Source organism: Geotrypetes seraphini, chromosome 4, assembly GCF_902459505.1.
Source record: "Geotrypetes seraphini chromosome 4, aGeoSer1.1, whole genome shotgun sequence".
Classification (NCBI taxonomy): Eukaryota; Metazoa; Chordata; class Amphibia; order Gymnophiona; family Dermophiidae; genus Geotrypetes; species Geotrypetes seraphini.
In genome coordinates this window covers 261204674-261231247 of record NC_047087.1, presented here as the reverse complement: position 1 = coordinate 261231247, position 26574 = coordinate 261204674, and the positions used below count along the sequence as shown (strand labels likewise).

At 42.4% G+C, this 26574-nt stretch overlaps 1 protein-coding gene across 4 annotated transcripts in view; it reads left to right on the top strand.

Annotated features, from left to right (window-relative positions):
• The window catches only part of KIF11 (kinesin family member 11), a 160656-nt gene that overhangs the window by 66567 nt on the left and 67515 nt on the right, over positions 1-26574 (top strand). For all 4 annotated transcript variants that reach the window (XM_033940197.1, XM_033940199.1, XM_033940195.1 and 1 more), the window contains exons 6-7: positions 16532-16717; positions 16839-16963. In XM_033940197.1, coding sequence (XP_033796088.1) covers positions 16532-16717; positions 16839-16963 — 311 coding nt within the window. The remainder of the gene's footprint in view (positions 1-16531; positions 16718-16838; positions 16964-26574) is intronic.

The following is a 26574-nucleotide window of genomic DNA, read 5'->3' as shown; positions in this document are numbered from 1 at the left end:
CACCTCTGAAGCCTCCTCCGGTCGTCTGGGACCTGAATGTGGTGTTGTCTGCCCTCATGAAACCTCCTTTTGAGCCACTTGCCACAACTTCACTCAAATTTCTGACATGGAAGGTGCTTTTCCTCATTGCCATCACCTCTGCCAGGAGGGTTAGTGAGCTTCATGCACTAGTTGCCGATCCACCGTTCACTATTTTTCATCATGACAAGGTGGTTCTGCGCACCCACCCCAAGTTCCTCCCCAAGGTGGTCTCAGCTTTTCACCTCAACCAGTCCATTGTGTTTCCTGTTTTCTTCCCGAAACCTCATTCACATCCCGGGGAACAGGCATTGCACAGTCTTGATTGCAAGCGTGCCCTGGCTTACTATCTTGACCGTACAAGGGCTCACCGCTTGTCCCCTCAGCTCTTCCTGACCTTCGACCCGAATCGTTTGGGTCGACCGGTCTCTAAACGGACGCTATCCAACTGGCTTGCAGCTTGCATCGCGTTCTGTTATGCTCGGGCCGGTCTGTCACTGGACGGTGCTGTCACGGCCCACAGGGTGAGAGCTATGGCCGCTTCTGTTGCTTTCCTCCGTTCCACACCCATAGAGGAAATCTGCAAGGCGGCCACCTGGTCCTCAGTTCACACATTCACTACTCACTACTGTCTGGATGCTTTCTCCAGACGGGATGGGCACTTCGGCCAATCTGTACTTCAGAATTTGTTTTCCTAATGGCCAACCATCCCTCCTCCCTCTTTGTTAGCTTGGAGGTCACCCATGCGTAAAGAATATGCTGCCTGCTTGTCCTGGGATAAAGCACAGTTACTTACCGTAACAGGTGTTATCCAGGGACAGCAGGCAGATATTCTTACGTCCCACCCACCTCCCCGGGTTGGCTTCTTAGCTGGCTTATACTAACTGGGGACCACGCACTCCTCCGTCGGGCGGGAAGGCACTCGCGCACGCGCGGTGCGGCCAACTAGAACTTTCTAGTAAAAAGGTCCGTACCGTGGGCTCCGTCGGTGACGTCACCCATGCGTAAAGAATATCTGCCTGCTGTCCCTGGATAACACCTGTTACGGTAAGTAACTGTGCTTTTTGTATGGCAATTACTTTTTCCATTTTGTATATATGGCACAACGAATTCCACCAGAAGGTGTATGGTGACTCCTGTCATGATCAATAAAAATTTATTATTGCTTCATGAAATTTGACTTTTTGTTCTCATTGACATACCGAACATTATTGTATCATGATAATGCTACATGGTTTTCTAATAAACAATTTGAGACCAAATTGATTTCTAAAATGCCATGATACAGGGACAATAGAATATTAAATGATCTAAAGCCCCTGCTTCCAGATTACAATGCCAGCATCTATTAGACTTAGGAGGGTGTCTTGACTTTTATTCTGCAGCCTCTGTTCCTCTCCCCCTTCTCTAAAGTCCTATGTTTTTGGTGAGCCCTGATGCATTTTAAAGCGCTCTTTTTTTTTTGTGCCAAAACGCTACTGCAACAGCCATCTTGGATTTTCCAATATTTTTTTCTAAGTTCTCAATCTTCTTTAAGACACCTCTGTTTTGCCTCAAAATTAGTAGGGATGTAGTCCTCAGATCCTAATACCTCTATCTCATGCCTTATTTGGACTGGATAGACAGCTGAAGAGCGCCTTAAGCCACATGCCGTGTGGCACAGGATGGAGGGGCGAGAGCTTCAGGTTTAGCCCCTCCACAGGCCTCTAGGGCTAGAGAAAGGCAGATGGCCCTTTTTGGGAGCATGAAACACCTAGAGCCGTGGGACAGCAGCTCTGTGCACCATAAGGATATAGATGCATCGCAGCCTAAGAAAAGGCATTTGCTGCAGAGGGACAAGTAGACTTGCTCTCTCAGGCCTTTACCCCCATATAAATGGAGTTAAAATAGTCCAGTTGTGCCAAAATGATGGATTGGACCAAAATTACAAAATGATGTTGATAAATCAATTGACTGACACTTTTCAGTATATGCAAACAGAAGAAACATTTCTTAATCAGATGGTTTACCTGACAATGGAAAGAGAGGGAGGAGTCTAGAAAGATTCCCAACACTAGTCTAGATGAAGACTCAATTGGAAGAACATCACCGGAATTAAGGGTAATTGAACTAGGAAGATTTGCGATTTCTGGACCAAACGAAAGTAATTTTGTTTTTGTTGTGTTTCATTTGAACCAGAGCTGACCACGACTGTAATTTTGGATAAGCAAGAATTTATGTTGGCTGTAAGATTAATCAAATTAGGGTCAACTTCAAGCAAAATAAAAATATCATCCGCATAAGTAAATAGCTATTCGATGGGGCTTAGTTTATAAAATTTTAATGTAGTCATATAGATATTAAAGAACACTGCAATCTGGTAACCATGCAGAAATTGTGCCCCCAAAGTTCACTACAAAGGATCGCAATGAAAGAAATCCTTTGAACCAGGTCAGAACTTTATCTTCCATGCTCATATCTGAAAGCAGTTTAACTAGAACATGATGGTTTACTACATCAAAGGCATAGCGATTCTGGGATAATAGGCTTTGAATCTTAGAAATCAGTGATAGTAAAATTAGAACAGAATCCATGTTGAAAGGGCAACAAAATGGAAAATTTATTACATTACATTGGTGTCTTCTATCCCGCCAAAACCTTTCAGGTCTAGGCGGTTTACAACAAGATTTGGCCTGGGCATATCCAGGGAGAATACATGGTTAATAGATGTTGTATGCGTCGGGATCTGTGGAGGGTCGATCAGGTTTAGTTAGATCATTTGACAAATTTCTTGAATAGCAAAGTTTTTTTTTTTTTTTTTTTTTTTTGTTTTGTTTTTTTAAGTTCTTTCCTGAATGTTTTATAGTTGGGCGTCATAGTAGCTAGAGATAGCTTGAAAGTTGTTTGGAAACGATTGAGTCAATCAGCTTAGTTACTAGAGGAATGCTGGCAATAGGACGATAATTCATTGAAGCAGCAGGATTTAGATCAGTACCTTTCAATAGTGGGGTAAGAACTACATGGCCCATAGATGCAGAAAAAAGCCATTATCTAAAAAATGGTTAACCAGGAAATAGCTTGATTGGAGATTTTTCGAAAGATGTAAGATGGAAACGGGTCCAAGGAACATTTGCTTCGTCTTAGTCTATTGCTTAATGTTCTGACCTGAAGTTCAGTAGAACGTACAAATTCTCTTCAGTATCTATCTACTGGGATATCGGTAGTTGTTTCCAAATTAAATGATATGTCCTGGTCTACGTTAAGGAAAGGGGCTCTTTAAGTTTTTATCTTATCAAAAAAACTTTGCAAGTTCATCAGCATTTGGTATCCTAGTCACATGACTATGTTTATTAGTAATAGTAAGGGATCTCCAAAGTTTAAATAAAGATTTACTATGGTCTTGAGATCTACCAATTCTATAATCCATAATATGATTTTTGAACCTTATTTAATTCTGATTTATAATCTGCGATTTTTATCCTCCAATGCAATTTATCCACCCCCTGTTTTACTTTTTTCCCACTTTTTGTTCTAATTTCCTACACTCACGCTTAAGTTCACAATGACCAACAGTATACCAAGGGGCCTTACGATCATAGTGGACTGATTTGGAAATTGAAGGAGACGTCACAAATTCAATATGCCATTGATGTTGAGGAGTTTTGGTCCCATTTTATTATCGGTTCTCCCTGACTCCCCAACAGAGTCTGAAACAGATAATAATAATAACTTTATTCTTCTATACCACCATAACCGTGTGACTCTAGGCAGTTCACATTGAAGAGAGCTGGACAATCAGTGAGTTACAATATGCAAATTCTTAAAATACAGCGAATTACAATATAATCAACTGTACATTGTAATTCGCTGTATTTTAAGAATCTGCATATTGTAACTCACTGTCCAGCTCTCTTCAATGTGAACCACGTAGAAGACACACGATTATGGTGATATAGAAGATAAAGTTGTTATTAATAATAATAATATCTGGGGGCGTGGCTTGAGCGCGCATGAGGACGGTTGGATAGTGAGTGAGCTCCTCAAGCAAGACCGTGAAAGAGATCAAAAGTCATTAAAAAAAAAAGTGATTGTGGGTGGTGGAGGAAGGTTATGGCGTCTGGGAAACAAAACAAAGGAGACTGCATTTGCGTCAACAAGTAGTGTGAAAAGAGCAAAGCCGGAACCAGAGACGCCGTTAAAAGCAACGGCTAAGTCAGCTGATGTGGATATCGGCAAAGAACTAAAAGCAATTAAAGAAATTGTGACAGAAACGGCAAAAAAGGTAAATGCAATTACAGAGGAAATATCTGTAATTACTAAAAGGTTGGAACAAATGGAAAATAAGTCTGTGAATATAAAACTGAGATTAGAAGCAGTGGAAGAAGTCGCAGCAAGGAAGACGGTGGAACAAAAATAAATTGACTTTCTCACCCGAGAGTTGGAGGACCTGTCGAACCGCGAAAGAAGATGTAACTTGCGGGTCTTAGGTCTTCCGGAAGGGGTGGAGAAAGGGAGCCCTATTTCCTTTATGGAGAATTTGCTGACTAAAATACTGCCTGTGAAATCAAAGTTCCCGATAGAGATCGAGAGAGCACATAGAGTACCTGCTAGGAGGGATGAAAAACAAAAAGGTCCACGTCCTTTAATCTTTAAGCTCCTCAGGTATCAGCAGGTTTTAGAAATTATTCAATTGGCAAAACAAAACAGGAATTTAAAATGTCAAGATGCCAGGATTCATATAGTTCCAGATTTTGCCAAAAACACTGCTGTAAGAAGAAAGGCTTTCTTAGAGTTCAGACCCCAATTAAGAGCGATGGGGGCTAAGTATGGCTTGCTTTATCCGGCGCTAATGAGAGTCACTATGGAAAATAAAACTATAACATTTGATAGTCCGGAAAAGCTGAGTGAGTTCATTAACAGATATGAACAGCCAATGACAATGTAAAAGGAAAGGGACTGTAAGACTTATAGAAAAGTGAATTCAATTTTTTTTTTAAAGTGTGATCTGAACTTATGAAGGATAGATGAATGTACTGAAGGGGATGTATATTTTGTTTGTTCAACTTTGTGTGGTGTTTTTTTTTTTTAATGACATGGAATTCAGTTAGAATTTTCACAATTTTAAATTCAAGAGATGGAATGTTTGTTACTGCTGATATCCTGCACAATATGAGTTAGTTTTTGGTGACTAAAAAGGCATTTAGAGGGGCATGATTTGGTGCATGATTGAGAAATGGATTATACAACATGTAAAAGAAATAGACAGGAGGAAAAAGTTGAGAAAATGGAAAAGCACAAAGTCTCTGTAGTACAGGAATACTGAAGTTTGACTGTAATGTGATGAATGATTTTCTTCAATCAACGTCAGACTTTGTGGAATATTAAATATAACAAGGAAGGAAACGAAGAAAATAATCTTTAAAGTTTAAAGATATGCAGTTCTTTAAAGATATTTTAAATGTCTCTCTTGGTAATTTTGGATGTTCTGTATGATTATTGTTATATGGTATGATGAAAAGTTAGGAGACAGGGGTGGTTAGCAAATAAATGTTCCAAAAGAGAGGATATTAGCAGAATGAAAGAAATGAAGTTGTGAGGATCTTTATGTAATGATACTATAACTTTAATTTTAATGAGAGTTTTGGTAGAAGTAAATGATAAAAGAAAAGAAAATGAACTCAAATATATGGATAAAACTATATAAGAATTCTTAGTTGATTTGATAATTTATAAGGAAGATTGGGGTGGATAAATCTTTTGAATTGAACATAATTTGATATGTAAAATTTTATTTATAGGTGATATTTGGTTTCAATTAATGTAATACCGTATTTTCACCCATATACCGCGCACCCGTGTAAAACACGCACACGGGTATAGCACGCGGGGAACACAAATTTATGTAAAAAATTTAATATAGCGCGCACACGTGTATACCGCGCATGCTAAAACCTCCTCCCGCCTACTCCGAACCGGCATCCTCCCCCCCCCCCCCCGCTCGCTTACCCGCGTTTTACAACTTTTTTTTTTTCAATCCGATCCCGCATCCCCCCCCGCTCGCGTCACCCCCCCCCTCCCCCGCGATACTACATCTCTTACCCGATTGGGCACCAGCACCAATGCACAGGATGTGCCAGTGCCCGAAGATCCTCCCTCGTTGGTTTGGGCTGGGCTGGGCGGTGCGGTGTGGGAGAGATCCTCCTTCTTTCTGCGCCGGGCTGGACTAGGCTTTGAGCATTTACGCATGCTCAAAGCCTTCTGGTCTCGCTGTCCCCGAGATCTCTCCCGCACCGCCCAGCGCAGCCCAGCCCAAACCGACGAGGGAGGATCTTCGGGCACTGGCACGTCCTGTGCATTGGTGCTGGTGCCGGTGCCCAATCGGGTAAGAGATGTTTTGTGGTGCTGGGGGGATGTAGGATCGCTGGGAAGGGGGGTGACGCAAGTGGGGGGGAGGATGCCGGTTCGCAGGGGGGATGCCGATCGGATTGAAAAAAAAAGTTGTTAAACGCGCTCACACGTATAACGCGCACGGTTATGCACAGTTTGTAAAATCGTGTATAACGCGCACGTTATATGCGTGAAAATACGGTAGTCTTATATAGTAGAATATTGGTTGAAATTCTGAATAGTAATGAATGTTATTTGAATTTCAGAATGGTACTAATATATATTAGTAAACATCCTATCAGTATGGCCAGCTGTTTTGAATGGATATCCATAGAGTATTTATTATTACAGTTGAAAATTAATTTAATTCTTTAAAGATGCAATACAGAGCTAAGGAATGTTGATAAACGTTAAGATATGATACAATGATATTATCACTTTAGGTTGTGGGTATTGGTATAGAAAAGGAATAAATTTAATGGAATTTTATTCAATAAATTAACAGATAGCTGATGAGTTAATGAACAATGTTTATTGAAAAAAAAAAGAGAAAGGGGAGAAAAAGAAAAAAGGAAAAAAAAAGAAAGAAAAAAAATAGGGAAAAATTAGTTATATAAAATACATAGGAGGATACAGGGAAGGATGAATTTATATAAATTAAATAGATTGATATGAGTTGAAGATGGTAAAGTAATGTAATTTATTTTACTTCTGTCATTTTAATGAAATGTTCACTATATTCCTTTAATTTAATGATTATTTTGTGAATAATTTAAGTGATATACATTAGATGAATTGAGTTTAATACATGACTTTTTATATGATGTTGTTTTTAAGATGGTCTTTGGGAAACTTATTATTATCTAATCTAGTATGCATGTCATCAAGTATACACTGTTATTTATTAATTGGGGGGGTGGGAGTGGGTGGGATTTGGGATAAGGGAAAGGGGATTTGATGGAATAAGGAATGAGGTATTTTTTATAGTAGAAATGAAGATATATTTATTGGGTGTGAGGGTGTCTGATCATTATAATTTCATTAAATTGAGTGCTATGTTTTTAAATGATATGTTAAATGGATATTAAGTTGTATTCTATTAACGTCAATGGCCTGAATTATCCAATAAAGAAAAAGAAAACTTTAAATTTTTTGCAGAAACAAAATGCGAATATAAAAATTTTATTCAAGAGTCACACTTGTCGTTAGAAGAATCTAAGAAACTGGGTTTCGAAATGTTTTTTTGCCCCAGCAGTGGGTAAGAAAGCTGGGGTTGCTATTTTAATTAATTACATTACATTACATTACATTACATTAGGGATTTCTATTCCGCCATTACCTTGCGGTTCAAGGCGGATTACAAAAGGTTAGTTTAACAAAAAAACAGAGTTACAATGATTTGCTAGAGAGGTAAGTTGTAGATCTTATAAACATTTAGCAGGTTGTTGAGGGTGAGGTGGTTTGTAAAAGAGTTAATAGGTGGTCATAGTGGAAGTTCTTTTGTTCTTATTAGTGCAGTAGTGGGTAGATCAAATGTCAGTTTTAGAGTTACTAAACGGTCGTGATGTTATTGCTGCTTCAGGAATTTCTTGAAAAGTGTGGTTTTTATTTCTTTTCTGAACGTCCTATAGTCTGGGGTGGTCATCAAGAGGTTGGAGATCTGGTTGTCTAGCCTTGCGGCTTGGGTGGCTAGGAGGCCGTCGTGTAGTTTTGTTCTTTTTACTTCCTTGATTGGGGGGGGTATGAATGGGGCGTGCGTTTTTCTTTGTCTTGTAGTGGGTGCTTGGATGAGGCGATTGTTCAAGTATGATGGGCTGTCTCCGTGTAGGGTTTTGAATAATATGCAGTAGAATTTGAATTGGATTCTTTCTTGGATTGGAAGCCAATGTGAGTTGATGAAGGCTTCAGTGATGTGGTCATGTTTTTTCAGTGAGTAGATGAGTCTCAAGGCTGTATTTTGGAATGTTTGGAGTTGTCTAATTGTAGTTGCAGGGCAAGGAAGGAAGAGGATGTTGCAGTAGTCCAATATCCCTAGTATTAGGGATTGGACTATAAGTTGGAATTGTGTTCTTTCAAAGAATTTTCGGACTTGTCTCAGATTTCTCATGATTGCGAATGATTTCTGAATTGTTTTATTTATTTGCGGTTGCATAGTGCAGCATCTGTCTATGGTCATGCCAAGTAGTTTTATGGTGGTTTGGATGGGATATTTGATTGCGTTTATGTCTAAATTGGTTGAGGTTTGGATCTTGTCATTTTCGAGAAGGATGAATTTGGTTTTGTCTTGGTTGAGTTTAAGTTTGTGATTTTTCATCCAGGTTGTGACTGTTTCAAGTGTTTGGTGAAGTTTGTCTGTCATGGTAGGTTTAGAATGATCGAATGGGATGAGGATGGTGATGTCATCAGCATAACTATAGGTGGTTATGCCCATATTGTCCAGATGCGTTCCTAGAGAAGCAGTGTAGAGATTGAAGAGGGTTAATAAGAGATGTTCAGCAAATTTTCAATTTATAGCTGCGGATCCTTTAGGAAGGTGGGTACATATTAAAATGATAATGGGAAATACTGCCCTGGACTTATTCAATGTGTACGCTCCAAATGTGAATCAAATGGAGTTTTTTAAAAATATTCAACAGTTGTTATTATCACTGGCTACTACTAATTTAGTGGTGGCTGGAGATTTCAATGCTGTAATAGATCCAATTATAGATAAAAGACCAAGTAGAATTATTAAATCATTAGGGCTAGATAATTTAATACAGTCATGTGATTTAGTTGATATATGGCGTATTCTTCATTTTAATGATCGAGAATTTTCATTTTGTTTACAGGTCCATGATTCATTTTCGAGAATTAATTATATCTTTGTTTCCAATAGTATAGTTTAAAAGGTTGGAAAAGCGGTTATTGATCCTATAATTTTATCTGATCATGGTGGTGTGTGGATTGAATTGCAATTGGATGAACAAGAATGTCCTAAACCATTATAGAGATTTGACAATGGTTTACTTGCTGATGTAAAATTTATTGATGAGTTGAAATCAAAAACAAGTGAAATTTTTCAAATTAATACTGCTGATGATATCAGTATTGAAACATTATGGGATGCTTTTAAAGCAACTATAAGAGGAAATATTATTTCGTATTCGGCATACATCAAAAAACAACTTAAACAATTTATTGATTTGGAAAAAGACATTAAGGTATTGGAAAATAAACTAATTAATAGATGGGAACAATATACTTTACAAAAATTATTAAAAGCAAAAGCTAAATATAATGAGATTGCTTCCCAATTTGTTAGGAAAGACTTGTTTTCTCAGCAAGTTAAATTCTATGGAAACTCAAACAAAGCAGGAAAGCTATTAGCTAATTTTCTTAAAGCAAAAAAAAGGAAAACTAAAATTATTGCAATTAAGGATATGCGGGGAGGTTCATACACTACAAATGATCATATTTTGAAACAGTTTCTTTCTTTTTATAAGGATTTGTATTCTTCTGAATCTTATGAAGACAAAGAACAGGATGGTTTGGAGTTTTTAAATTTTATTAATGGACCGAAGATTCATGATCATATAAAAAGAAGTTTAGAAGATCCTATATCTTTGAAAGAATTAGAAATAGCATTGAAATCTCTTAGAGTTGGATCCGCTCCAGGTGGGGATGGATATACTGTTGAATTTTATAAATCATTTCAAAGTACTCTTATCTTATCTATTAAATTTATATCAATATCAACTGACTAAAGGTTGTATTAAAGGTACTATGGCTGATTCTTTAATTATTGTTTTGCCAAAACCAAACAGAGATTCAACTTTGGTTTCAAACTACAGGCCTATATCGTTAATAAATGTGGATGGAAAACTTATAGCAAAAGTATTGGCTCTAAGATTGGCTAAAGCTCTTCCTTTTATTATTGATACTCATCAAACAGGATTCGTTGCTAAGAGACATTCTTCAAATAATACTAGATTAGCTTTCCATTCTCTAAATTTAACAAAAAGTATGAAAGACCGGCTTTTCTGATATCTTTGGATGCAGAGAAAGCTTTTGATAGAGTTGAATGGTCTTTTATGTATCAGGCTTTAGATTGGTTTGGTATAGGTTCTGGTTTTATTCGAATGATTCAGACATTGTATAGCTCTCCTGGTGCAAGGTTATATATTAATAATAGTATGTCAGATAGATTCAACTTGTTAAGGGGAGTTAGACAAGGTTGTCCTTTTATCTCCTTTGCTTTTTGATGTTGTCCTGGAACCTTTGTTAATAGCCATCAATCAGGCAAAGGGGATATGAGGTATTCCTTATTCAAATTGGGAATTTAAACTCTCTGCTTATGCAGATGATATTCTGCTTTATTTGAGAGAACCAGAAATTACCATTCCATGTTTACTTGAATTAATAGGAATGTTTGGAAAGTTTTCTGGTTATAAGATTAATTGGAGTAAGTCAGAAATTCTCCCGCTTAATGTTCACTGAACCAAAGGTTTATTTGATCATTTCTCATTTATATGGAAAGAAGAGGGTTTAAAATACTTAGGTATTACCATTAAAAACACAATAGAAGAAACAGTGAAGGAGAATGAAAAACTTTTATTAAAGAAGATAACAGAGATGTGTGAGCAATGGAATCCTTTACATCTTTCTTGGTGGGGAAGAGTTCAAACGATCAAAATGATGATGTTGCCTGTGGTTTGTTATCAAATGAGTATGATACCAATTTTTTTTCTGGGGTCATTTTACAAAAGGTTAAATAGTATTCTTACTAAATTTGTTTGGTTGGGTAAAAGACCTAGAATTGCTTTAGTATCTCTACAAAAAACAATTATAGAGGGAGGGGTAAATTTTCCAAATTTTTATAGGTACCATCAAGCCTATATTTTAAGACAGGGTATGTATTGGATCCTCCCAGATCTCATGGAAAATGTACCAGACTGGTTGTATTTGGAATGGCGGCTCCTGTTTCCCTTACATTTATCTCATCTTATTAGTATAAATTTGCCCAGGAAATATAAAAATAATAGAATTTTGTTGGATACTTGGAAAACCCTACGTTATGTTAGTAATTTATCACCAGACCCAATTTCAAAGTCATTAAATCAATCAATTTGGGTAAACTCCAAGATCAAAATTGGCTGGTTTAAAATCGTTTGGAAGCATTGGATTATTGCAGGTATATGGACTTTAAATGATGTGATTACAAATGGATCATTGCTTAGTTTTTCACAATTGCAACATAAATTTGGTTTAAATAAGTCACAAAGTTTTTTAAATGGTTGCAGTTGAAGCAGGCCATCCAGGAAGGGTTCCCTGAATGGAAAGTTCTTAATTCTCAGTATAGTTTGGAATTCCTGTGCTTTCAGGCGGATTTCTTGGGTCACCAAGCCGCACAGTGGTATAAATTGTTATATGGATATTTAAATAAAAAACAAAGAACTGGTCTTAGGGACATTTGGAGCATTGAGCTTGGGCATCAAATTTCTGCCTCTCAATGGCCACGTTTTTGGTCTTGGAGAATAAAAACTACAAGGGCAGCATCTATGAGACAGACTTGGTTTTTTTTGTTGCATAGAGCTTTATGGACCCCAGTTCGTTTACAGAAGTTAGATAGTTCCAGATCTAATAGATGCTGGCATTGTGGTTTAGAAGTTGGGACATTGGATCATTTGATATTTTTCTGTCCCTATATAAATGCCTTTTGGAAGTTAATTTGGCCCCAAATTAATTCACTGTTAGAAAATCATGTTGCCCTTTCATATGACACTATATTATTTGGTACTTCAATGAGATTTAAAAGCCAAATTTCAGCTAATAATAATAAACTTTCATTAATTTTAACAGGGGTTGCCATTCAGCAGATTACAGGGAATTGGAAAGATTATACTAAATTAAATTATACTTTTTGGTAGAATTCAGTGTGCCATATTTATAAGATCTCAAACACCAAAGTATTGAATAAGATAAGGGGGTGGGATTCTGAAGGATAATAATTGATAATTGTTATTTATTGGTATATGGGCGGGAGGGGTGGGCTTCTTATAATTATTTATTTGGAGTAATACAAATTGGTATCTGGGAGGGAGGGATGGGTTTCTTATATAATTATAATCCGCCGTTTACAGATAGTACAAAATACCGCAATTAAACTCATCTACCAGACGGGAAAATTCGAACATGTTACTCCGCTCTTAAAGGAAGCACATTGGCTCCCGGTTACATACCGCATAACTTATAAAATTTTACTGCTTTCTTTTAAAATCAAACTTTCACATCTACCTTTATTCCTGGACAAATTACTAATACCCCAAAGTTCTCCCCGTACCTTACGATCTGCTGACCAAAAACTCCTCTTCATTCCCTCCATAAAAGAATCTTACTATACTAGGAAAACAAATTTTGCTATAACAGCCCCTACACTATGGAATTCTCTCCCTCAATCTCTTCGAGACGAAACTGATTTACCTAAATTTAAAACTAATCTTAAAACTTTCCTATTCAAGGATGCCTTCAATAAATCCTAATCTTTTATATCCACTTATCTACTCATCCTTTTCAAAAATATCTTTTTCATTTCAGCGCACATCATTCATACCATGCACCCTTCTCCTCCATGTTCTATCCCTTCCCTCTATCTCATTTCCTCAAATATTATGTAACTTTTTCCCTCCTTCCCAACTTTCCTCACAGTCACGTTTGTCAGTATATGTTTAATGTGTTTTTATTAATTTTTCCAATACACTATTAACTAGTTCTAACTTTCCTTCTTATTAATTTCTTGTTTTTTTTTTAAATTGTAAACCGGTCAGATATTTGTTTTATGATCGGGATATCAAAAATCAATAAACTTGAAACTTGAAATAAACTTGATTTATTTGGAGTAATACAAATAAGAATGTCAAGTGATGAATTAAGGTATTTCTGAATGAATGTTGTACACTTGTAATTTTTGAAAATGAATAAAGATTTATAAAAAAAAAAAAATAATAATAATATCTGTTTCAGACTCTGTTGGGGAGTCAGGGAGAACTGATAATAAATGGGACCAAAACTCCTCAACGTTAATCTTTTTTTCTAAGGTTTAATAGACTTCCTTTTGGGCTTTTATATATTTTGGACATGAAAATAGGTAGGCTAAAATTCCATAAGAGATGGTCTAACGCAGTGTTTTTCAACCTTTTTTGGGCAAAGGCACACTTGTTTCATGAAAAAAATCACGAGGCACACCACCATTAGAAAATGTTAAAAAATTTAACTCTCTGCCTATATTGACTATATATAAAGTAATTCTCTTGAATAGGAATCAAATAAACACAAAGAAAGTATTTTATAATTACTTTATTACAAAATAAAAATTATAAAATACTTTATTCAGTGCGAAACCTGGGCCTGTTTGGCTGAACACAAAGCTGATATTCTGGCTGGAATCAAAGAAAGACACACACGTAGCTCTTCGTCAACAGCTCTCAGTCTCTCTCTGTATTTGGTTTTTATAGCATACAAAAATAGACAAATATACCCTCCATCCTTTTTATTAAACCACAATAGCAGTTTTTAGCGCAGGGAGCTGCGCTGAATGTCCAGCGCTGCTCTTGACGCTCATAGGCTCCCTGCGCTAAAAACCACTATTGCGGTTTAGTAAAAGGTGACCATATTGTAAAATATAGACAGCAGATATAAATTCAGAACTGTGCATAGTAAGTGAAGGGAAGTTTTCATCTCTGGGAATTTACCCAGTTAACTATTAAGTTATTTGGGCAAATTCCTTTGAAAACTGTGGTAATACTGCCTCCACTTTGCTAAATTTAAAATAAAATCATTTTTCCTACCTTGTCTGGTGATTTCTGGTTGCACTTTCTTCTTCTGACTGTGCATCCAATCTTTCTTCCCTTCTATCAGCCTGTATGCTTTCTCTCCTCCACACCTCATTCCCTCCCCCAACTTTTTCTTCCTCTCTCCCTGACCTTTCTTTCTTTCTTTCTTTTTTTCTGTTTCTCTTCTTTCCTTCTGTTTCCCTGCCTGCCCCCTTTCTTTCTTTCTCCCTGCCATTCCCCAAGCCACTGCCACTGCCGCTGCCATCAGGGAACAGGACCCACCAATGGATAACAGGCCCCAAAGCCGACGCATGCTCTCCCTGACGTCAATTCTGCAATCGGAGAGGAAGTTCCGCCCAGCCAGGCAGCGATTGGTTGGCCCGAACTTCCTCTCCGACTAAAGAATTGACGTCGGGGAGAATTAGACTTATCTGCTCGATAGATTAGATCGCCAAGACAAAGTGAGTCCTGGGTGATAGACTCACTTTGCCTTGGCGAGCTACTGGCGCCCCTGCCTCGGGCCCCCTGTCAGCTCCGGGCCCGGCGGCCCTGCGGCACACCAGGCAGCATCTCGCGGCACACTAGTGTGCCGCGGAACAGCGGTTGAAAAACACTGGTCTAACGGACTCTCTGCCAATCGCAATCAGAAATCTGAAATTGTTGGTTATCACAGTCTAAATAACTAATGAGGTCCAAAATATGACCTCATGTGTGTTCAGGAAAGACAGGATAGGGAGAAAAGGAGGGGAGTAGTGTTATATGTTAAAGATCATATTAAAGCCTCATTATTGCAGGATCTGCACAGCAAGGAAGAGGCACTGTGGATCAATTTGGAAAGAGGGCATGGTGAATATATTTACCTTGGTATGATATACAGGCCTCCTTCACAGACAGATACCAAAATTTGCAATAGATTAGACACCCAAGATGGTGTGAATAACACGAAGAAAGACCTGACGAAGCTTGAAGAATGGTTCGAAATTTGGCAGCTAAAATTTAATGCTAAGAAATTCAAAGTCATGAATTTGGGCTGTAACAGTACAATTTAGGGAGTGAAGAACTTATATGTACAATTCCTCCTGAGATTTGTAGGATGGCTACCTGGTCCTCTCTTCATATTTAACCAAATTCTACAGGGTGTACATTGCACAGGAGGATGCCACTTGGGTCCTCGGAACATAAGAATTGCCATACTGGGAAGACCGAAGGTCCATCGAGCTCAGTGTCCAACCCAGGTCACAAGTACCAAGCTACTATGTGCAGGTTCATCTCTCCCACCTTGGAGTTTGGGAACTGTTAGGTACATCCCTACAGTTCAGCATACCATTCATATTGCACAGGGAAAAGAGACTAGGTTCTTAACTTCATAATATCTTTTCCAGTATATAGGGATGGTTTGCTGAAACCTCCTCTGCCCAGCAATTATCTGATGCGCCTGCTTTCTGACTCAAGCTTAATGGTCAGCTACACAGCTAAGATTTTTCCTGTCAAGACTATGGGATTATGAAGAGTCTGTGTATATAATTAAAAGGGAGGAATGGTTGAGCGCCATAAATATTAAGGCTGTTATGTCCTTTTTTTCCCTTGTATTTTTCTTATATTCATTATTCCTCTTAGGGGCTTGTTAATGTTCATTCAATGATTGTTTTAAGTTCATCTGAGCGGATCAGACACTTGGTTTTGGGGAGTTCCCCGTACCCCTCCTTCTCCTGTCTTCTCCTAAAGGGCTGTTACTGGCTTTGGTACAAACTGAAGGGGGCAACAGAGACCGGAGAGGAGAAGGAGGAGCTGAAAAGCTGTGATCGACATCTTTTGCAGTTTGCTTGTGAGCACACAAGGACAATCCTACGGTTCAGCATACCATCCCTATCTACTGGAAAAGTTTATCAAGGTAAGAACCTAATCTCTTTTTGGAAATGTGAACAGCACATTTTTGAGAAGTAAATTTTTGTGTGGACTGGGAACGGTTGTCTTGTTTCATGTTGCCCCTTCCATGCCTATTTTGATGTGGTCCTGGTTGGCCAGGGCAGGAAGGCTTTGGTCAGGAAGGAGCCTTGTGAAAAGGAAAATTTGAGGAGTTCTCTAATGAGTCTGAAGTGGAGAGATTTAAAAATGTGATTAAAGTAGAGGTGTTGGGGAGATCTGTGGTTCAAGAAGCAACGTCTTCCCTCCCTGCCTAGCATCTGTAGCTCGTGATAGGCCCAGTGCATTCATTATGATGCCCCCCTTTTTATTTTCAGAATATCTTTAGCAAATCTCTGTGGTCTGCTAGAACTTTTAAAAGTTTAAGTTCATTTCCTTAAGTTCAAATTTAACATTCTGTGGTGTATTCTCAGGATCCATTGGCTGGCATAATTCCACGCACATTGCACCAAATATTTGAGAAACTTTCAGAAAATGGAACAGAATTTTCAGTTAAAGTTTCTTTGCTGGAAATCTACAATGAGGAGCTTTTTGACCTTCTAAGTCCCTCTCTTGATGTCAATGAAAGACTACAGTTGTTTGATGATCCTCGTAATAAGGTATAGTAAAAAGTCTAGTTGATGTCCATTTTTGAGATAGCATGGAAAAGATGGTCTTTTAACATATGAATTGTGTGTATTGTGTTCTTCCTCCTACCCTCCCATACCCTTTGGCTGGCAGAGAGGTGTGATTATCAAAGGATTAGAAGAGATCGCAGTACACAACAAGGACGAAGTTTATCATATTCTAGAGAGGGGAGCAGCAAAGAGAAAAACTGCATCTACATTGATGAATGCATATTCCAGGTATATAATTTTGTGTATAATTTTTTTTTTGGCAAGCAACACATAGTGGCAACCAAAAATACAGAGACTGAGAAGTAACAATGTGCCACAAGGAGATAACAGGTGATCTGGTAGCAAAAGCCTCCACAGCCAAAACTCAATGCATATCTACGATAGATTAGAAACCGAAGGAAAGCAGAGTCTGCATACCAAATGTTTTACATTTTCACCCCCAACAGATTCAAGTAACCCCTTAAAGAAAAACTCCCCTAACCCACCACGCCCCCACCTAGGACCTTGACGCTCTGGCATATAGTGAGGAATATTTATTTATTTAGATTTCTATCCCGTTCTCCAGGGAGCTCAGAATGGGTTACAATTGACATTCACAATAAAATTACAGGACAAAGTTTACAGGCAGTCGTCTAGACAAAGGTGGGAAAATGGGAGGGGGAGCATGGGAGGGTGGGGGAGGGTGCAGAGAGAGGAAAAGGGAGTTTGTGAAGGGGAGCAATGAGGTGGCAATCCATAGGGGCTGTTCAATTGAAGAGATGAGATTTCAGTGTTTTCCATAGGCAACAGTAACCATTTGAGCCATTTGTAGCATTAAAGTCTGCCAGTGACAGAGGGAAGGTCTACGCTCCCCAGCCAATGCTGCGATATGGACTTCTTAGCCAGCAATATTCAAGTTTATTAGGTTTTTATATACCGCCTATCAAGGTTGTCTAAGCGGTTTTACAATCAGGTACTCGAGTATTTTTCCCTCTCTGTCATAAGAACATAAGAAGTTGCCTCCGCTGAGGCAGACCAGAGGTCCATCTCGCCCAGCGGTCCGCTCCCGCGGCGGCCCATCAGGCCCATTGCCTGAGCAATGGTCCCAGACTATCCCTATAACCTACCGCTACTCTTATCTGTACCCTTCAATTCCTTTATCCTCTAGGAACCTATCCAAACCTTCTTTGAAGCCTTGTAACGTGCTCCAGCCTATCACAGCCTCCGGAAGCGCGTTCCATGTGTCCACCACCCTCTGGGTGAAAAAGAACTTTCTGGCATTTGTTTTAAACCTGTCTCCTTTTAATTTTTCCGAGTGCCCCCTTGTACTTGTGGTTCCCCGTAATCTGAAAAATCTGTCCCTGTCTACTTTTTCTATACCCTTCAGGATCTTGAAGGTTTCTATCATTTATCCCAGGACAAGCAGGCAGGTATTCTCACTAGTGGGTGATGTCATCAGACAGAGCCCCGGTACGGACGTCTCACAAGCACGTGTTGCTTGTAGAAACTTAAAGTTTCTAGATGCCCGCACCGCGCATGCGCCGGTGCCTTCCTACCCGGAGATCCGGGCGTGTCTCCTCAGTTCTTTCTTTTCCGCGGAGCTGAGAAGTTCAACTTCATCATGCGCTAGCTGAATTCAGTTAAATTTGCCTTCCTTGTCCGCGTTTTCGCTTTCTTTTAATTACAGTTAACAGTTCTTTTCTTTTCGGTAAAAAAAAAAAAAAAAAAAAAAAGAAGATTATTTCCTCCGGCGGGTCGAACGGGCCAGCCACGTGGCTCAGGCCCACTGGTTTCGACCTTGCGGCGGAGATTTTCCGGCCTATGTCCCGGCCAATCACCGGGTTTAAAAAGTGCAGCAAGTGCCAACGCGCGATTTCACTCACGGACCCTCACTGGCGCTGTTTGCAGTGTTTGGGCCCTGACCACATCCCGAAATCGTGCAGGCCTTGCTCTACCCTGACGGCACGCTCATTCAAGCGGCGTTGCCTATAGTGGGAATCGATGTTCAAGATGGACGCAGCGAAGGATCCCTCAGCCTCCACTTCATCCGATACCTCCCCGGTTCGGGCAAAACCGGCATCGACCCCTCCTGCATCGAGCGTGGTGAAACCGGCATCGCTCGCCCCGACACCTTCCACGAGCTCGACGTCGGTGCCTGCCCCGGTCTCCTCGGTTCAGGTACCTCTTCCTTCCACAGTGCCACCAATGGTCATCAAAGTGCCGAAAGCTACTAAGCAGAAGCACTCGGCCTCGAAGGAGCGCGATGTCCGTGCAGGAGGACCCCCTTTCGGTGCGGATCCCTCCTTATCGGCTTCGCTACGGTCCGTGCTGGAAGCTCAATTCGTTGAGCTCATGCAGACCATCGGACCCGGGCTCATCGCCGCCATACAGGGTGACCTCCCGGCACCGATCCAAAGGGGCGGTCCGCCCCCTCCTCCTCCCCCACACCGTTCGACCTCGACAACCGACGAGGACGAACGGGGGAGGGCGGCGATGCCCACGCGGCAAGCATCGCTTACCGATATGCCGCCATTAGAACCCATTACGCCCCCGCGCCAACATGGGACCAGACCTCCGATCGATAATCGAAGCCCTGGGCATAGTCAGGAAGAGTTCTTCCGTACTCCTTACCAGACTTGGGTAGCATCGCAAGAACCCGCATCGCAAACCCAGTTACGATCCACCGCTTCCAGCCCCATCCATTTGGGGGCCTCGGGAGACCATGCGATGCACAGACGATCCCGATCCCCGTCCCGCCACCGAGACGGGCACCGATCGAGACACTCATCCTGGCACTCCTCACGCCATTCGGAGGTGTCACCGCAGAAAAAACTGCAACGTAGGGGATACTCCTCATCAGAGGTGTCCCCTCCGAGGGGCCCGGAGTACGAGGCACCGGTGCCCGATTCTCCTTGTCACTCCCCGATGTCCACGGACCTAGAGGCCTCATCCTCCTCCAGCCCGTCCCACAGACCGACGCTGGCGGAACAATTGTCCTTCTCATCATTCCTCCGACAAATGGCGGATGATCTGGATGTGACCCTTGACACGGGCTCCAGATACTCCAAAGAGTATCTGGACACCATGCATTTACCTAACCCTCCAACGGAGGCGCTTCGGCTCCCCTTGCATAAATTACTGGACCAGACCTTCATGCAGTGCTTCGAAACGCCGTATTCCATACCGGCGATCCCCAGCAAACTCGATGCTCGATACCGCATCGTGCACCATAAAGGGTTCGAGGGCCCTCAACTCTCCCACCAATCCCTACTGGTCGAGTCCTCTCTTAAACGCTCTCATCCCTCCCAGGTCTACGCCTCTGTACCTCCGGGCCGAGAGGAGAGAACGATGGATAAATTTGGTAGAAAATTCTACCAAAATTCCATGATGGCGTCACGGGTGCTAAACTACAACTTCTTTTTCTCTTCCTATCTGGAGTTCTTCTTGCCGGTGCTCCGCAAGTTCACTCCGTTTATAGACAACCAAGCTCGATTCGAGTTCGAGGAAGTGGTAGCCTCCCTCTCCCAATTGCGCCTCCAACTGATGCAATCCTCCTTCGATGCATTCGAACTCTCGGCACGCGCCGCCGCAAGCGCGGTAGCTATGCGTCGCCTGGCATGGCTCCGTACTATCGATATGGATCCCAACCTACAGGATAGACTCGCCAACGTACCATGTGCTGGAGCTGACCTGTTCGATGAGTCTATCGAAACTGTTACCAAGAAGCTGTCGGATCATGAAAAATCATTTCAATCCATCCTGCGGCCCAAACCCAAACCTCAACAGTCTCGACCTTCCAGGTCACCCCTGATTTACCAGCGGCGTTACATGCCCAGACAAACGCCCGCTGCGAGACAGCCTGCGAAGAGACAACCTCCCCAGAAGTCTCAGCAAAAACCTCAGCCACCGGCTGTACCTAAGGCTCCCCAGCCCTTTTGACGCCCCTCCCGGGAGCATAACCTCGGCCTCTCCCATAGGGGGCCGCCTCCATCTTTTTTACCACCGATGGGAGGCCATAACCACGGACCTATGGGTCCTCTCCATCATAAAAGAAGGATACTCTCTTCAATTCCACCGGGTCCCCCCGGACCATCCCCCAAGAGAGTATCCTTCAAGCTCGACGCAGACCGCCCTTCTTCTTCAGGAAGTCCAAACCTTACTTCAGCTTCGGGCCGTCGAGCCGGTCCCGCCAGACCAATTGAACCGAGGGTTTTACTCCCGGTACTTCCTCGTCCCGAAGAAAACGGGCGACCTGCGACCCATTTTAGACCTTCGGGCCCTCAACAAGTTCCTGGTCAAAGAGAAGTTTCGCATGTTGACTTTGGCTTCTCTATACCCCCTCCTGGAGCAGAACGACTGGTTATGCTCCCTGGACCTCAAGGAGGCCTACACTCACATCCCCATTCACCCGGCCTCCCGAAAGTTCCTCAGATTTCGGGTGGGAAATCTGCACCTACAGTATCGAGTGCTACCATTCGGCCTATCTTCGTCCCCCAGAGTCTTCACAAAGTGCCTGGTGGTAGTGGCCGCAGCACTCCGGGACAGGGGTCTACAGGTGTTCCCCTACCTCGACGACTGGCTCATCAAGGCCCCGTCAGCCCCAGAGGTCACTTCGGCGGCCTTGGCTACAACCTACTTCCTCCAGAATTTGGGTTTCGAGATCAACTTCTCCAAGTCTCATCTACAACCCACCCAGACCCTCCCCTTCATCGGAGCGGTCCTGGACACCACCCGACTCCGAGCATTCCTGCCTCGGCAACGCATGGAGTCTCTTCTTTATCTCTGCCAGTCGGTGGCTACTCGCCAAACCCTACCGGCGAGACAACTGATGGTGCTTCTGGGCCATATGGCCTCCACAGTACACGTGACACCCTTTGCCAGACTCCACCTCAGGATCCCCCAGTGGACCCTGTCATCACAGTGGAATCAGACATCCGATCCACTATCCAAACGCATCGTAGTCACACCTGCTCTTCGGCAGTCTCTACTTTGGTGGATGACCTCTTCGAATCTATCCAGAGGTTTGCTGATGCACTCTCCCCCCCATCAGAAAGTTCTCACAACCGATTCGTCGAACTACGCATGGGGGGCCCACCTGGAGGGTCTCCGCACCCAAGGATTCTGGACCAGTGCGGAAAGACTACACCAAATCAATCTATTGGAACTCAGAGCCATCTTCAATGCGCTCCAAGCTTTCCAACACCTACTCCACGACATGGTAATCCTCATTCGCACAGACAATCAGGCCGCCATGTATTATATCAACAAGCAAGGAGGCACGGGCTCGGCCCTCCTTTGCCAGGAAGCTCTACGAGTCTGGGACTGGGCGGTGCGCCACAACGCCCTACTCAGAGCAGTATACATCCAGGGGGAGAACAACGTCTTAGCAGACAAACTAAGCCGTCTGCTACAGCCGCACGAATGGACTCTCCATTCCAACCCCCTCCACCAAATCTTCACGCAATGGGGGACGCCTCAGATAGACCTCTTTGCGGCTCCCCACAACGCCAAACTGCCTCAGTTTTGCTCCAGGATCTACACTCCTCATCGCCTCGAGGCAGATGCTTTTCTACTGAACTGGGGGAAACGATTTCTATATGCGTTCCCACCATTCCCGCTGATCCAGAAGACTCTGGTCAAGCTGAAACTCGAACGGGCCACCATGATTCTAATAGCTCCTCGGTGGCCCAGACAACCTTGGTTCTCCCTCCTACTTCAACTCAGCAGCAGGGAACCAGTACCACTTCCAGTGTTTCCTTCACTACTTACTCAACATCAAGGATCACTACTTCATCCCAACCTGCAGTCTCTCCACCTGACAGCTTGGTTCCTCTCAGCGTAACCCCTCACCAATTCTCACAAGAAGTGAGGGAGGTCTTGGAGGCTTCCAGGAAGCCCGCCACTCGACAATGCTACTCCCAGAAATGGACCAGATTCTCCTCATGGTGTGTTTCTAAGTCAAAGGAACCTCAGCGAGCTTCCTTATCCTCCGTGCTGGATTATCTCCTACACCTATCTCAATCTGGGCTCAAGTCCACATCCATACGAGTCCACCTGAGCGCTATTGCGGCGTTCCACCAGCCTCTAAAAGGGAAACCCCTCTCGGCCCATCCGGTGGTCGCCAGATTTATGAAAGGACTCTTCCATGTTAACCCTCCTCTCAAACCACCCCCAGTAGTTTGGGACCTCAATGTAGTCCTTTCTCACCTCATGAAGCCCCCGTTTGAACCACTCAACAGGGCCCCTCTGAAGTATCTCACCTGGAAAGTGCTTTTCCTTGTAGCCCTTACGTCCGCTCGCAGAGTCAGCGAACTCCAGGCATTGATGGCGGACCCACCATTCACAGTATTCCACCATGACAAGGTGGTCCTCCGCACTCACCCGAAATTCCTGCCTAAGGTGGTCTCCGAATTTCATCTCAACCAATCCATTGTACTTCCAGTATTCTTCCCTAAGCCTCATTCTCACCACGGAGAATCGGCCCTCCACACTCTAGACTGTAAACGTGCCTTGGCTTTCTACCTGGATCGCACCAAGCCACACAGAACCACTCCTCAACTTTTTGTCTCCTTCGATCCTAACAAGTTGGGAAGACCCGTATCAAAGCGCACCATCTCTAATTGGATGGCGGCTTGTATCTCTTTCTGCTATGCCCAGGCTGGATTATCACTTCCCTGTAAGGTCACAGCCCATAAGGTCAGAGCAATGGCAGCCTCAGTAGCATTCCTCAGATCAACACCAATCGAGGAAATTTGCAAGGCTGCCACCTGGTCCTCGGTTCACACATTCACCTCACATTATTGTCTGGATACCCTCTCCAGACGGGATGGACAGTTTGGCCAAACAGTATTGAAAAATTTATTCTCTTAAGTCGCCAACTCCCCCTCCATCCCACTGAGGTTAGCTTGGAGGTCACCCACTAGTGAGAATACCTGCCTGCTTGTCCTGGGATAAAGCAATGTTACTTACCGTAACAGTTGTTATCCAGGGACAGCAGGCAGCTATTCTCACGTCCCACCCACCTCCCCTGGGTTGGCTTCTCAGGCTAGCTACCTGAACTGAGGAGACACGCCCGGATCTCCGGGTAGGAAGGCACCGGTGCATGCGCGGTGCGGGCATCTAGAAACTTTAAGTTTCTACAAGCAACACGTGCTTGTGAGACGTCCGTACCGGGGCTCTGTCTGATGACATCACCCACTAGTGAGAATAGCTGCCTGCTGTCCCTGGATAACAACTGTTACGGTAAGTAACATTGCTGTCTCCTCTAAGTCTCCGCTTTTCCAGGGAGAACAGCCCCAGCTTTTTCAGTCTGTCAGTATATGAGAGGTTTTCCATACCTCTTATCAGTTTAGTTGCTCTTCTCTGGACTCCCTCAAGTACCGCCATGTCCTTTTTGAGGTACGGTGACCAATATTGGACACAGTACTCCAGATGCGGTCGCACCATTGCACGATACAGTGGCAGGATGACCTCCTTTGTCCTGGTCGTGATACCCTTCTTAATGATACCCAACATTTTGTTTGCTTTTCTTGAGGCTGTGGCGCACTGTGCCGACGCCTTTAAAGACGTGTCCACCATCACTCCCAGGTCTCTTTCAAGGTTACTTACCCCTAGCAGTGATCCTCCCATTTTGTAGCTGAACATCGGGTTCTTTTTCCCTACATGCATGACCTTGCATTTCCCTACATTAAAGTTCATTTGCCATTTTTTGGCCCATTCTTCTAGCGTCGTTAGGTCCCTTTGCAGATCTTCGCAGTCTTCCATGGTTTCAACCCTGCGGTAGAGTTTGGTGTCATCCGCAAATTTAATAACTTCGCAATTTGTTCCCGCCTCCAGGTCATTAATAAATATATTGAACAGGAGCGGTCCCAGCACCGACCCCTGCGGAACTCCGCTCGTGACCCCATGCCAGTCTGAGTAATGGCCCTTCACTCCAACCCTCTGTTTCCTGTCTGCCAGCCAGTTTTTGATCCATCGGTGGACCTCCCCTTGCACCCCGTGTCTCCACAGCTTTTTAAGCAGTCTTTCGTGCGGTACCTTGTCAAAGGCTTTTTGAAAGTCAAGGTAAATGATGTCAATGGATTCCCCTTTATCCACCTGGCTCACCGGGACAGAGGGAAATTCGTTCTGTTTCCCAATTTCTTTGTGCTAAGTCTCTCAAAACTCTTATCCACTCTCTCGTTATTTCCAAAATAGATTACTGTAACGCTCTGTATAACGGGATAGCTCAAAAGGAAATCAAACGTCTACAGATCATTCAAAATACGTCCATTAAACTCATTTTTAAAGCAAAGAAGTTCGACCACGTAACACCGCTACTTAGGGAAGCCCATTGGCTTCCAGTTACACATCGGGTAACATATAAACTATGTCTGCTTACATTTAAATCTCTTCTCTTTAAAACCCCAGCTTTTATTTACAAGTTATTAATCCCATACACCGCCAATAGAACATTAAGATCCGCTGAACATCTACTAACGATTCCTTCCCTTAAAATTATAAATACCCGACGACAGTTAATTTTTTCAGTTACAGCTCCCCAAACCTGGAATTCTCTCCCTAATCATTTAAGGGAAGAAACCAATATAGAAAAATTTAAAGGTAAACTGAAGAGTTTTCTCTTTAAAGATGCCTTTATAAATTAATCATTTTGTCTTTGAATCAATATCATTTTTTCTTTCCAAACTTTTATTGAAGTAAATTTAAATTTAAAAGAAAAAGAAGAAAAAAAAAAAAAGGGGTTTTATATATATATTTTTTTTCTTTCCTCCTTTCCTTATGTGCCCTCCTTATTTGTCTCTTTATCTTTTAAATATATTGTAATTCTTTCCCATCTCCTCCCTTATGTTTCTTGTCTTATCAAATTTGTTAATAATTTTGTCAGTCTTATTTATTGTATTATTCCCCTTACATTGTAATTTTATCAATATGTTAATCGCTTAGAATTTGGATTAAGCGATAAATCAAATCATTATTAAACTTGAAACTCACAATCTATCTAACGTACCTGAGGCTATGGATAACTGAGTGACTTGCCCAGAGTCGCAAGGAGCAGCGCGGGGTTTGAACCCACAACCCCAGGGTGCTGAGGCTGTAGCTCCAACCACTGCGCCACACACTCCTCCATATTGCTAGAAGGAGGAAGTGTATGTGGTACTCTTCTAGCCCTTGGCTTCTTAAAGTCACCCCCCAGACCCAGTAACACCTTGTAAGACCATTCGAGGGAGATCCTCCCCCAGCACAAAATCTCCAAAGCGGAGGAAATTTCCAGCCAGAAAGCTCTCAGCTTAGGGCACTCCTCAAAATGATGTACAATAGTGCTAGCAGCAAGTTAACATTTATCACATGTGTCATCTGCCCAAAGTCCCATCTGTCTAACCCTGTTTCTAGTTATATATGCCTGGTGTAGCACCTTGAATTGTATTTTGTGTAGGTCCACGTTAGGAGTGACATGGAAGGCCAAGACAAAGCCATCTACTAGTTCTTCCCCCGTGACCGGTTCCACTACCATAAAAGCCCAGGCTTTCGCCAGCTGAGCAAGGGCGGAAGACTTCCGAAATTCCCTACCCAGGGCATACCGCTTAGCCAGCTTATTATGCGGTACAGACGTGTGCATGAACAGCTTGTCTAAAGTGGTGAAAGAGATATGCCCCACCCCTAAGTGCCATGTAATAATGACTGAGATGGAGTTCTGGTCTGATTGTGCATGCCCTTTCTTCGTATTTAATTTATTTCATGCTCATCATCCAAGAAGAGGGGACTTCTGTGTCTACCGAAACCTCTAAAGCTTACTTGGGACTGGTGGAGAATCGGGTGGGGTCAATCATATTTTTGCATATAATGGAGGCAGTATATGTAAA